This window comes from Sitodiplosis mosellana, unplaced genomic scaffold (genome assembly GCF_009176505.1).
Source record: "Sitodiplosis mosellana isolate CC-2019 unplaced genomic scaffold, AAFC_SMos_1.0 Smas_scaffold_13, whole genome shotgun sequence".
Classification (NCBI taxonomy): Eukaryota; Metazoa; Arthropoda; class Insecta; order Diptera; family Cecidomyiidae; genus Sitodiplosis; species Sitodiplosis mosellana.
In genome coordinates, this window is record NW_022595255.1 from 487516 (window position 1) to 500988 (window position 13473).

Below are 13473 nucleotides of genomic sequence, written 5' to 3' on the forward strand. Positions count from 1 at the left end.
TTCGTTGAGTTTGTGTCGCCATCTGGCTGTCAATTTTCGCAACGCCATCATTTCGAATACGAAATGGATTTTTTTTTCTTGTTTGTAGTTTTTAAGGCTGGATTAAATCATTTTGTTTACCTTTTAAATCATTTAATCAATTTAAAAAATTAAATTGAAATTAAAAACCATCATTTTCTGTGTGTTGACACAATTTATTCGAATATTTTCCATTTACAATTTCAATTTCAATGGATTTCGCCTGTGTGATTATGCTAGAGTAAAAAGATTGCAATACGTTTTCTTTTTTGTACAATAGGACAGTTTCGATTTACGTTATCAACATACAAATAAAATATATATGAAAATCACTTGAAATTGCTGTTCATTTCGATAAAAATTGCACACCGAAAATATTTACAACATTTTGTTTTATAAAATTGCATTGAAAGCAATTCACTTAAACCTCATCATTCCTCTGATTTAGTACAATTTTGTGCAAATAAAGAAAAAAAAATTAAGTCTCTTTACATTCGATAAGATATTTTCGTGTCTAAAAGACTTTCATGACGGCAAAAATGGTTGCACAAATTGAAACCAGAGCAAATGTTGCGGTATTTCCAATGGCACTGTTTATATTGCTGCATTCATATGGTTTGGGTTCTCTCATGACGCGGCAAGCGGCTGTCCGTAGGTCTCTCAATGCAAGCTCGTGCAGTTGTTTGTCGGTTTGCTGGAATAGAGATGGAGAAAATGTAATTTTCACTCAATGTGTCACATGATTCAAAGTGATTTTAGCCGATTTTCTCAATCGAAAATGGACTTACATGATTGAATGTGATGGTTGGCACTTCAGACAGTGGTGGATTCAACTCTTGGGTTCGTACACCGTAGTCTTGTAGTAATTTACTGCCTTCTGTTGTATTGGCACACTCTTCAATCACGTGCCAATTTGGTAGCTGCAAATCTTTTGCGCATTTTGCACCCGGAAAAACGGCATCTTTGAATGTAATCCAAGAATGCATCAAACACGCTACATAGTCTAATGTAAGCGATTCCTTTGTTTTTGAATTCTGATATGAGTTCACCTGCAGAACGGTTGAAGAGAAAGAGAGAAATGGTATATCAGCGAATGTGCAATCTAATGGTTATAAATGTTGATACTTACCTGAATGTGTTGGATGGCACAGGCATGCACTTTGTTGCCGTAGCATTCATTTGGACCATGTTGACAAGTGAATAGCACATCCGCTCCTTCCGTTTTATACTGTTTTCCGTGTTGACCACCATTGAACGAGAGAAAGGGAGACACACACACACACATAGAAAACGAAAGAGAATATTGCAGATCAGTGAACAGATAGGTAATAAATAATTGTGTTGTCTCTCTCATAACGATAATTTGCCACCGTAAAACCGGAAACCATACCAGAACACTACACACACACACAACCAGCCACTGGAAACTTGCATTGAAGTGATGGCCATGCCAAATGGCAAGTAGTAGTTTCCGGTTTTGCCAATCCAAAATTTATGTGCATTTGTTCGAACGATACTTACGGATGCCTTTCCAAATGGGATTAGAGTGACGTCAATGTAACGACCCAACGGGCTGGATTTCACCGGGTGTAATTGGTCGACGATAAATCTTACGCTATCAGGACATAGCGACTCATAATATACAGTCAATGGTACCTATCGAAAGAGAACCGAAATGGAAAAGAAAATAACAATCAACAGATGAAAAATGGATCAACTGAAATAATGTGCTTGTCGACTGTCGGAATTGTTTATCTTTCTAGTGGCAGTCGAGAAATTTGGGCCAATGCAATCAAATTGAATGGTTTGAATGACAAAAAAAAGGAAACAGAAAATAACTTTAGAAAATTAAACACTACAATGGATTAATGTTCTGAAGTTGATCTTCAACGGTTATATGTTAAAACCAACGCATTGACAAACCACAGCAAAATCTATTGTTTTCATTCAATTTTCATTCATGCTAATTGCTTTGCAATATTTAGTTGTTGAATTTGTTTTGCAAAGATCATTTTCGTCAGTAAATATTCAACGAAGACTGCACACAGCTATCGGCTTATCGTTGATGATAAAATATTTACAATGTTTGCATGGCACATGACAGTAAAAGTCATAATTCGGGCTGTAAATTCACGATTGTTCTACATGTCGATTACCATCACTTAATACACTCTTGGGCTTACAAATGAACCATAAACTTTTGCAAAGAAACGTCATTATATGGCTGGCGTTGTGTATTTTCTCGTAGACAACCGAACTTGTTGCCATTTTTATGTCATAAACCAACTAATTAAACAGCGAGACCGAGGTGCCGTGATTGTTGCCTTTGCAGAGTTATTGTGATACATTCAGATAGAGTGGAATATAAAATGTTGCATAATAGAAGGAGAAAATTGTATCTTGTGTTTACTTAATAGATAATTCTTGAATGGAGACTTCCATTGGGATAACCATTCCGGATGAGCAGCTTATGAATAAATTACACGTTGAAAATGATTCTACATGACTGATTACTTTCGACTAACACAATTCTCATGCATCTTAAGCTTCACTTTCTGTTGCATTTCTAACGAAAAGGCGACGCTTCTTCAAGTAAATAAATGAACCCTATTGTTCTGACTGTGTGTAGAAAGTTATTTTGCTTACAATAATGTCGATTGAATGGATTCTAAAATAGTCCCATATTGTGTGGCTATGCAAACAAAATGAACGATTTGTTGGCAAATTCTATTGTTCACGTCTCGCCTCAAACTCAGCCACACCAAATGAGATTCTTGAAACAATGTGTATCGCATCTATTCTTTGGAAATTTGTCCATAGCATTTTCCGATATGGTGAACGCGCGCTATTTATTTGCACAGAATTTACGGCAAATACAGATTTTATATTTATAATTTATATTTGCTACAGTTTATGTGCTGAATGGGGAATATACTGATTGTAAAATGTTTATCTATTTTGGCTGAAAATTCGATTCGTATTGTATGAAACGGGAGGAAGAGTTAACACATTGTGTGTTGTGTTTTGTCCGCCGAAAGTGTAGTGCGGTACGACTGAAGTGTACGGTATTTCCAGGTATTTCGGTATTTTTCCACAGAGTTCTGAACCGTGCATATTGTTGTGTTGTATGAGCGCATGCAGTCTAAATAGATCTATTGTTGTTGTCGTCTGTTTGCTCTAACCACAATCGAATAACAACGCTCGTCAATCTCCATTTGCAAAAGACGGCTATTTGTTTGACTCTCCCTCTCGCACACACTCTCTATCTCCATGTTAAATGAATGTCACAGCTCACTAACGATGCCAAAGTCGAAAAGCAAAAATATACGTAATTAACGTGGTTGCGCTAATGGGCAACAAAGAAATGATTTTTTTTTCGATGCAAGTCAAGATGAAAACAAATAAATTTACACTCAATAGATTCATTTATGGGTTAAAGTATCACAATTTGACCAATTTGCATCCAACAAATACGTGTTTAATGGCAAATATGCCGACTTAGAAAACATTCACTAATTGGTGTCAATGTTCGCGACAAAATAGAATCTATTAAAATCATTGTCTATTTTTGGAAAGCGTATCGGTCATCTGAACAGTACAATTCATTGACGAAAAACAAATTGCACGGAATGAAGATGAATGCATTTTTAATGATATGAATATTTGTGTGAAATTACAGTGATGTGCACGGAAGTGCATGCCCCAAACTATGATCACAAAGAACTTTTCCCGTTTTCATTTCCACTTTTTTTCTCTTCTCTCGCCATTTTATCCAAATGCAAAAGGTAGCTGCCTTTTTTCCCATCGCATTCTAATAATGATTGAGTATGTTTTGTTCACATTTGGTTGTATCGGTGAATGTGTTAGCATTGCCTCCCCCCCTGCCCATCACTTCGTATGTTGACCCAATGCGATTGTGTGTGTATATGCTGCATCACACGAGTGAATTGAGTGGAAAAAGTGAATTTTGTTTTGAACTGTGTTGAAATGCATGACCAACAAACAATGTGGAAACAGAGAAAACCGCTGGCCACTGCATTGAATGCAGTAGTGTATGAGAATCAATAAACGACAGAGAAACATCGGGTAAAACTATTTTCATCCAAATGCTGTCAATAGAAGCAGAAAAAAAGGGCAACTATTCACACTGCCATCGCTCCGAGCTGGGTCAATGAATGAAAAACATTGCTATTGAAATGCAGAAAAATCGATAGCAGCACACAATTCGTTTATATTTGCATGGAGTTCACACTGCCAGTTTTTTCAATGCTCGCTTCTTCATTGGAAGTCTTCATGAATCAAAACACATCACATACACAACCCGACGGGATGGCACAACGCAATCATAGAAAAATCAAAACAAAGAACAATCATAAAATATATGGAAAAAAAAGAAGATTTGCATTTGAAATCCATTTTTCAGGAGATTGGAAAACAAACAACTGCTATTCATGCATTATGATTTATGTGTCTCTTTTTCTTCATGTCTTCCATTCCGGATACACAAAACACTTCAGCTTTGCGTCACATTTATAAGTTTTCTATTTGTGTGCACACTGTGCACAGCACAGCACATAGAACTATTTTCATTTACGTGTTGCACAAATGCGGCAAAAGATTCTTATCATGATTCACATAGAGACCAACTTCTTGGCCACTGAATTTCTCTTTCTCTCTTCATTCACAATTTGCATAACATAGATAACAATGTGATGTGGGTGCAAAATATAGTAATACGACCGACAAAAACAAGAGAGACAATCTGTCTTTTCTTTCTCCACTGACCTTTTCGCTTTGATCCCATAAATTAGTCGTTTGCAAGAGACGGACCAGACCGGCGCACTCAGACAGTGTTAGTATACCAAAAGTGTCTGTTCTTAATTAAGCAGCCACACAGTCATTTAAAAAGTGCCAAATAATTAATAGACGCTACCATTGTTAATTGATCAATAATAATAATTAATAGCTCTTTCGGTTCTAATCAATTCAACTTAATCATTCATTGTTTTGTTTATTTTGAGTACATTGAAGAGACGCACAAAAAATTATTCAAATCACGAGTGCCAAAAAGAGTACTATCGCATTCGAACAAAAAAAAACAACACATTTGCTGGAATTTCACGGACAATAAATATTGTTGCAACTTTTTTTTTCTTTCTCCAGAATTCGAATGTTGTTTCCAATTATTGCAAGTTATCAGATTTATTATTTTACATTTCATAGAGATTATTTTGATTTGATATAAAACATTCATTGTTACTCGAATTGCATCGGTCATGACCAAATAATAGCATTTTATTTTTAGCCAGACCCCTTCACATTGACGTGAGTACAACAATCACTATTATTTGGTTCAAACTCTGCCTATCATTTTGAATGAATAGCTTTTAGTGACCGGCAAAAAATGAACCATGCATAGATTCCGTCATGTTTCGCAATACTTTGTACAAGAGTGAAATGGGTTGAAGGTGCGAACGAAATTTCTCTGTTTGAATTCAAACAATATTTTGCATTCAAAGACCATCCCATTTTGTTAATTTGAAATCCGTGAAAATGGCATGCAATGCTCCATTTGAAATCAAAGAAAACGTATTGCATTCAGCGTGGCTTCGTTTCGGTTTTCATAAATGACATTCGTTTGCGAGTGCTAAAATTCATAGCGACATGAAAGAAATTTCGATGGTTTTCATTAGCATGTCACGTTCACATCAAAGTGTTTTATGTAAACGAATTTGCACGATTTGAAACGTTATCGATATTTGATTTCGGCTATAAAACGATTTACAGCGGTTTTTTCCTACTGTTGTTCGATCAATGTGTAAAATTCATATTTTAGTTGCTGATTGGGCCAGGCGTCATTTATGACGACCACATCAGATAGCTAATGCACAATGTTTCACTCTCGCAGCAACAACGCAGCACATTTTGCTACGAATTATTCGAACGTATATTTCACCACGTGACACTGATTATTATTTATTGCATTGATGATGTAGCAGAAATGATCGGTTTTGATTTACGGACGCAATCACTTAAATCTAGTTATATGTGTTCGTGGATTGTTTGAGCCAAAACACTTTTCGTGGACACAATATGAATGCTTTTTGCAGAGTTTTGAATATTTCATAATGTGCCATGGTCAATATCAGCACGGCAAAAAGTATATGCATGAAGACACAAGACACAAATGACGAATCATTACCAATTACATCGTTTGAAATAGGTTGTTATGAGACAAAGCAAAAAAGAATCAAATGAATTTAAAGAAAGATCGGGTTAACTAGGGAGAAGGGGATTCAATCGTTTTGAGTTTAAATGAATTGAGTCGACATTTATATCACCTATGACTGAAGCAATTTCATAAGGAATAATATTTTATTCAAATATGCATCACAATGACTGAAGTTGATTTAAACTGCCGATAAATGCTTTGTTTGACATTAAATGAATAATTTTTATATGTGAATTGTAGCATGTGATACAATTTAGATATCATATTATTCATTTCCATATTTTTTCAAAAGTGAATTCACAACAACATAAAATTATGATTGCAGTTGTAATTCCGTAAACGATAACGCATTTAATTCGACGCATTCCGTCGAACATGCCATTAAATTTGTCTTTTTTAATAGAATGTTATTCATTCAGTTGTATTTCCTAAACGAAAAAAAACTATGCGACTGTCAATGTTTTCCCCATATAATTTGGAATCTGTGTTGTGCCGACATCGAAAATTGAGAAATAAACATGGCCACGACAACTCGCTAGATATGGTAAGAATATGTTAAGCGAATTCAGAGGAATGACTATTGCGACAAAACACGAAACCAAATCGTCGTTTCATTTTCGAGCAGTTCAATGGCCCCCTCAAGCGAATGGTAAAAACATTAAATCACATGTCCAATGCCCATTGTGTAACATACAAAATATGCGGCTGACCGAATACGCAGTGAGAGCGTTGCTCGTAAGTATCACACGGAGCATAGAGAGATAGAGGTGAGACTGTCAAAGCGAGCGCCGTCAAGCATTAAAATGAGCTACACTGATGAGAACGAGAGAAAACACATAAATTGCGCTACAATGGAGAATCGAATGAAAAAAGAGCGAACTTGGATCGGGAGAAGAAGAAAAAAAAAACTAAAAGCAAAACTTACATACAATGCATCACACACCGTGTATGTGTTTGAAACCACAATAGTTAATAGGTATTAAGTTTATACTGAATCGCTACCAACGCCCATTGCATTTAAACGTGGTAGCGAGAAAACAAAATTGTTGTATTCATGTCGATAATTGTGTTTCAATTAAAAAGGCTATGCATCACACACACACATTCCGTATGCATATTTATGATGATTTTAAGCAAAAGTTGATCTTTGAAAAATCCACATTTCCTTCTCAGATATCTAGTTGAATCTTCAATTGATGCATAATCTCATTAATTCCACAATAAGCACTTGATTCCAATTAGTTTTTTGAACTTCAGAAAATGCCAATAATAGATCAAGAACCAATTAACAGAACGTTCTTCTTTGATGGTTTTGGCTTTTTGCGAATTTTTCACATCGTTCCATTTGCGTAGCAGAAGCATAAAAATACAATAACTCAATTATTTCGTTCTAAATCGTCGCTCTCTGTTTTTTTCTCTTTGCTCTGGCATGTTCATGGCCAATTGAATGAGAAGATGAAGACTCATGTTTGTTGAAATAAATCAAAAACAACTTGAAAAATACACTGTTTGACTCTGTGAATTTGGCGAGAGTGCAAAACAAAAAAATACGATTCTGATAGAAAAGTCATTCTTTTCGAAAAGACCGGTCTTCCCAAGCAAGTAAAGAAAAGAAATCTGCGTTCGTCTCTAAATTCAGTTGTTTATTTGTTACCATGAAATCGACTGATGAGTAATCGTTTTGAATACATCAGCGAACAGATGCGCCATCATGCGATATTGATTTAAATCTGAATAATTTGTTATTAATAGAAAGGAGTAAAAAAATAAGCCAGTTTACCCCAATTGCACTGCAAACAGCCACTAGCGCACACAATCCAACTAATTTGACCAACATTTTTGTCTGATTATTTGCAGTAACTATCGAAATAAAAATTGAAATTCTTCCGTCAAAAACTGTTTCACTCGTAACAAAGAGCCAAACGAAATTTAATATAAACGGAACTATGCACCAAAATGAGGAATAAAAACTAACGTTGAAATGCTCTAAAGTGTCTGTGTGTGTCTGTTTCTGAATTTAAAAAAAAAGGTATGAGCGAAAAGTTTGAAGCTTGTAACACGTTCCAAATTCAATTCACAACTGAACTCGAAAAAGAATGAATAATTTGAATTCTCGCTTTTACCACACTACCTCTCTCTCACTCTTTTTCATTCACTAACGCTCGTTCGTTCGTTTTGTACGTGAGCGAGTTCATAGTGTAGCGTAGCTTTGTCGGTTGCGTGTGTATTGGCGCACAATACAATCGACTGAGTTTGTTTTTCGATTTTGTTTTGATATTCATTTTCTGCTCGGTAACTATGCAGCGGTTACTAATACAAACAAAGCACGCGCCATACACACAGGCCTAAGTCAAATTAGTGCACATCATCATCGCCATGCCTATGAGTGTCGTACGCTTATAGGAATGTCTCCAGAGCAGTTGAAGTATGAGCCAAAAAACAGGTTTCTCATTCAACGATGTTGTTTTTCTTTCTCTTGCTGCTGTTTGTGGCGTGTGTATGTGTGTTCGTGTGTGTTTGTGTATTGGTATTTGGGTTCGTGTTCTGATGTATTAACATGAAACGCTGTTTTGTTATGCGGAATATTGCTAGGTGCATGTTTATAACATACAAACCAGCGCCCAATATGTCAATGGGCTGTTTTCACACATATGTTTTTGTGTGCTTTTCTGAAGAAAATGGTTTTGTTGATCTTGGCCGATATTATGTAATCGATGGCCTGTGACATCATCGCTCCAAAACACATGCAAACAGTCATTCCAAACTCTACCGTCTTATTGTCTGTTTATCGATTTTATTCGCTCCCTTCAATATGTCAACAAACTGTGTAGGGGAAAACATCAAACATGTGGAATATTTTTAGATAAGTAGTCATCTCAGCGATGAAAGATTTTTGCCGGAGAAAATCCATTTGAATAACATGAGATTACACCACCATTTACAGGTTGGCAACGACACAAATTGTGCAGTAACTATGCATGCGTGCTGGAGAATGAAAATATTTTGATTGAAGGTATTAAAAAAGTTTTTTTGCTGAAAAGAAAAGCGAGAACGATGCTATCGAAATTTTGTGTTTGCAATTTACATTGATCAAACATGAGTGTCTACGATTACGTTGATTCGAATCACTGAAGCTGAATTTCACGTCGGTACAAGTCCAACCATGTGTCTAGCAATGCATATATGATAACCGACCGGGTACCATTTCTCTCTCTCTCTCTCTCTCTCTCTCTCTCTCCGAAACACGCACACATTGTGGAACAATGTGTTTTGCATAGCTTTTGTGGGATTTAAATGGGCAACACATGCATCGAATAGCAAAAATCTACTTAAAAACTTGTAACATTTTGCCTATTCTACAGCGGTAATGCACGCACGTATGCTCAACTTTTACCTTAATTTCTCTACTTTGTGCTTTTTTTCCTGTTCCTGCAAAGTATTATTTAATAAACACATTGTTAAAATTCCCAAAGGCGCATATGGGGCATCGTATGTTCCATGTCAACTGTGTGCAGCATGTATGCATGTACTGCATCACCATCTATTGTTCTCAATTCCGTGCTCTTTGTGATGGTCATTACCTGCCCGGCCACACATCAGCTTTCAACCAAGCTAGCCAGATTGCAAAATTAGACGTAAGCGTTGAATTGTCAAGTTGTAAATTCAATAAAATGCAAAAAGTTGAAAGACTCGATGGAATTAGAAAAATGAATGTGCTACGTGTTGATACGAGTAAATTGAACGTGGTTCAGTAGTCGATTACGTGCGATGAAATTCCACTGATTTCAACAGCATTCATTTTGGCTCTACTATACTTACCTCTGTCTGTTCTCCCACTCTGTCTCTTGCTCCGATTGCAATCGGCATTGTGTGTATTCAGCATTTTACAAACCAATTCAGTTAAAATAAATAGATTTCATCGTGTTTTGTGATTAAAAACGAACGGTCTTGTTTTCAGTATAGAAGTTTTCTGCTATTTTTGAACCAGAGATTTATTTTAAATGAGATTTTCATTCCGAATCCCAATAGCGAAAGTATGAATATGAGAAAGGGAGAGAGAGCGAAAACACTGCTTCAATCGCTTATTCAATTCCCACTTGAGTCACGTTTTAATGCATTTCATGGTGCATTTAAAATCACAACGCAATGCAACGAATTAAGTTCGGCAAATGTTCTTAATTCGTGTTGCACAATAAACAAATCTATTTTACCCCTTTTATGTTAAAATAAATATTTAACATTCGGCCACTTGACCAATCGTTGATTTTTATTTACTCCGACTGCAGCTTCCAACAGATCGAATTCGATAATTTATTTCTTTGAACGTTTCGACTTGGCTGAGTTGTGAACTTCACATGAGAATCATCCATATCAAACAACGCTCTTGTTAGAAGACTGCAAATAAAAACATTCAAATACTTACCCAAAATAAAATCTTTTACCTCGATTTTCGAATAATCATTCCCATTAATAGAAAATAAAAAGTCATTTCATTATTTCTAAAGAATGTTGATCGAAAATTTTATGTTCATTTTTGGAAAAAGATGTATATTTTACACAAGAAACACTCAAGAATTATGGCTAGAAATGTTCTTTCGATTAGTCGATAGATTGATGTTGCTGTCATATTTAGTAAATGTTCAATTTTTTTATGTTTGATTTTCATCGTTTTTTCTCGTAACTCAACATTTTCTCTCTTATTTCATACTTTCCTTGTTCATTCGTTTAATTCCTAAGCTAATGGAATTTGTAGTCCTTAACATTTAAATTGGAACATAGAAATGATACAATATGTATAAACATTAAACATTTTGTTTGTTTTTTGGTTGGTTTTGTCTTTTGTTCTGCGCATCTCTTACATTTGATTGTGTTTTAATTACATCGATTTGGTTTTTGGCTATTTTCATATCAATTCATTTTCCATCTTCTTCTTCTTCTTCTTTTGATAGAGTTTATTTACAATATTAACGTTGATAAATACAATCATTTCATTTACAAAAAAAAAAATAAAAAACTCTTTTAAAAAACAATTGGTGTTAGAAAACAAATAAAAAAATCGTTGAGTTTTGATAGGTTTTTAGAATAATAATACTATGATGTTATGATGTTTCTACTGGAGATTTGTATCGACTTATGTACTTGCATTAGGTGATTAGAACAAATCACAAAAAATGTGTATTTTTTTAAATTGGCTGTTTTGGTCAAACAGAAATTTGGACTTGTAGTTACTCTTGAGTTAAGAGTTTTGACCTAATTGATAGTATCGCATCTGTCCATCGAAAATTATGGAAAAACATAAAACATCATACTTTCAATGAAGTGATGCTGTCATTTTTAAGAACGAGAAAATGGTGATTCAAAACCAATTTGTTACAATTTCGTTTTTTTTTATATGAACCCAATTTTTTACCATGTAGTCTGGGTATCGTTTGCATGAAATTTAATGATAAAACAAAGCAAAGCTCAAAGAGAGCTCAAATTAATTTCCATTCATCGAAAAAACAGTCGATAGTATCTATACACATATATCGATATTTCAAACACACTATGGGCAATATTCATTGAACACTGAACTCGTTGAAGAGAATCAAGTCATTGGGGGATTGATTTTGGGTTCCCAAGTGTCGACTGTACATATATTTTTTGCGTTGTCCAAATTATGCGCAAATAACGCTCATCTTATGCGATACATTGATTTGTAACCGTAACCGAAAAAATATAATTGATAAATGGATCGAATCAATTTGATGCTTCCGTCTGCAATGAAGCGTTTGATTGGATTCAATTACTCTTATAAATGCAATAAAAAAAATTATAAAGAGAACAACAAATAAATCACAAATTTAATTCCTAGTGGGTATTAATGTGGTCAATGTTTGAATCATTTGGTTGTTTTTTCAATCATTTCCATTATTATTCATTCATTTTCTCCAATTCAATTTTATTTTTGCCGCTGGCCAATAAAACTCAGAGACAGAAACCAGATCATCACTTTGATAAAGTATTTTTTTTTAAAATAAAAGCAAAAAAACAAAACTTGAACAGAAAAAATCAAAATCAACAGTTTGAGCGTATTGGTTTTAAATATTGAAAACTTTGATTGGATATATTAAAAAGAGGGGTTAGATGAGATGTGGCGAAATGCCAACGGAAAAGTATGTGTGTTTGTTCATGTTAACTTTGATATCAATGATATAGCCTTACTATAGAATATAACTCCAAATTAAAAGGGAAAAAAATTCGTTTGGATTAGTATTATGGAAATGGTATGGTCTTTCTCTCCTTGCTTCACTTAACGAATAAGGTAGTGGTATTTTATACATTCAATCTGGAAATTGGAAATTGTTTTCGCTATCTTTTTTTTCAGTGTATCGGAATAAATTCAATTAGAATAATCCTATCTAAATGTTAAATGATCGATTCACCCACTTGGATGTGGACGATACGGAACAGAAAAAAATATGAACATTGTTGAATGTTTTCAATAGAAAAAACACTAACCTGAAACCGAAAAGAAAGGAAAAACGAAATCTGTACAGTTTTAGTTATTTCGATTTGATGTCGTTGATTACAAATCTTCGGCTTCTTCTTCGAGAATGACTTCGTGCACGCTTAAATTGTGCGCTAGCAACGGTGGTGGTGGCGGTTGTGCTGGAGCGGTTGATGCGGGTGGTGGCGGTGCGGGTGGAATTTCAGCCATGCGATTCAACAGATAATCCAAATCGTGTGAGATTCGGTCGAGCATGCCGTCAATAGTTTTGTCCGTATCGTCAGTTGGCGTGACGGTTATCGTTGGTGGCGCGTTGACCGTTAGCTTAGCTGTGCTTGATGGTTGCGGATCGACCGCATGTACATTCGCTGACTCTAATATCTTTTGGCCCGATTTCTCATGATTCTTATCGAATAGCAATTGATTTTGATTGACATACGAATGCAAACCACTGCCACCATCGCCGACCGTCACATTCGATGTGGATGGAGCCAACGTTGATAAATTGCTGCCATTTATATCGGGATTAACCATTTGATCGTTCACATTATAATTACTACGGATGCCTATTACGCTATCTGTAACGAAATAACCAAGTGAAACACAGAGAAGGAAAAATAAACGGAATATGTTAGCATCGAAAAATCAACAATAAATGCGAAGCAATGGATTGAAGACCGTAAAGGTCGTAACATGACTTTTTGGTGTTATGTCAATATGAAATGGGATGATT

At 35.1% G+C, this 13473-nt stretch overlaps 2 protein-coding genes across 6 annotated transcripts in view; both read right to left on the reverse strand.

The window, feature by feature from the left end:
• Positions 1 to 173: 173 nt before the first annotated feature.
• Positions 174 to 8397, reverse strand: LOC129567888 (GILT-like protein 1). 3 transcript variants are annotated; one of them, XM_055445251.1, is made up of 6 exons: positions 8226 to 8397; positions 8031 to 8110; positions 1540 to 1674; positions 1148 to 1246; positions 807 to 1067; positions 174 to 712 (listed from the first exon to the last, which is right to left on the reverse strand). In XM_055445251.1, exons 2-6 carry the CDS (start codon positions 8085 to 8087, stop codon positions 533 to 535), a joined length of 732 nt encoding a protein of 243 aa, XP_055301226.1. In that variant the 5' UTR covers positions 8088 to 8110; positions 8226 to 8397; the 3' UTR covers positions 174 to 532. The 3 variants fall into 3 exon arrangements, with proteins under 3 accessions (XP_055301226.1, XP_055301225.1, XP_055301224.1); XM_055445250.1 differs by having other exon boundaries at positions 8203 to 8299; XM_055445249.1 differs by having other exon boundaries at positions 8031 to 8333.
• Positions 8398 to 10743: 2346 nt separating this feature from the next.
• The window catches only part of LOC129567889 (uncharacterized), a 181919-nt gene continuing 179189 nt past the window's right edge, over positions 10744 to 13473 (reverse strand). For all 3 annotated transcript variants that reach the window (XM_055445253.1, XM_055445252.1, XM_055445254.1), the window contains exon 25: positions 10744 to 13318. In XM_055445253.1, the coding sequence (XP_055301228.1) occupies positions 12819 to 13318 (500 nt within the window). In that variant the 3' untranslated portion in view covers positions 10744 to 12818. The remainder of the gene's footprint in view (positions 13319 to 13473) is intronic.

Coding starts and splice junctions, on each gene's coding strand:
- LOC129567888 (XM_055445251.1), bottom strand. CDS start 8,087: ATGTTGGTCAAATTAGTTGGATTGTGTGCGCTAGTGGCTGTTTGCAGT. Junction 1,068..1,147: donor GTGCCATCCAACACATTCAG/GTAAGTATCAAC, acceptor ACCGTTCTGCAG/GTGAACTCATATCAGAATTC. Junction 713..806: donor CAACCATCACATTCAATCAT/GTAAGTCCATTT, acceptor TCTCTATTCCAG/CAAACCGACAAACAACTGCA.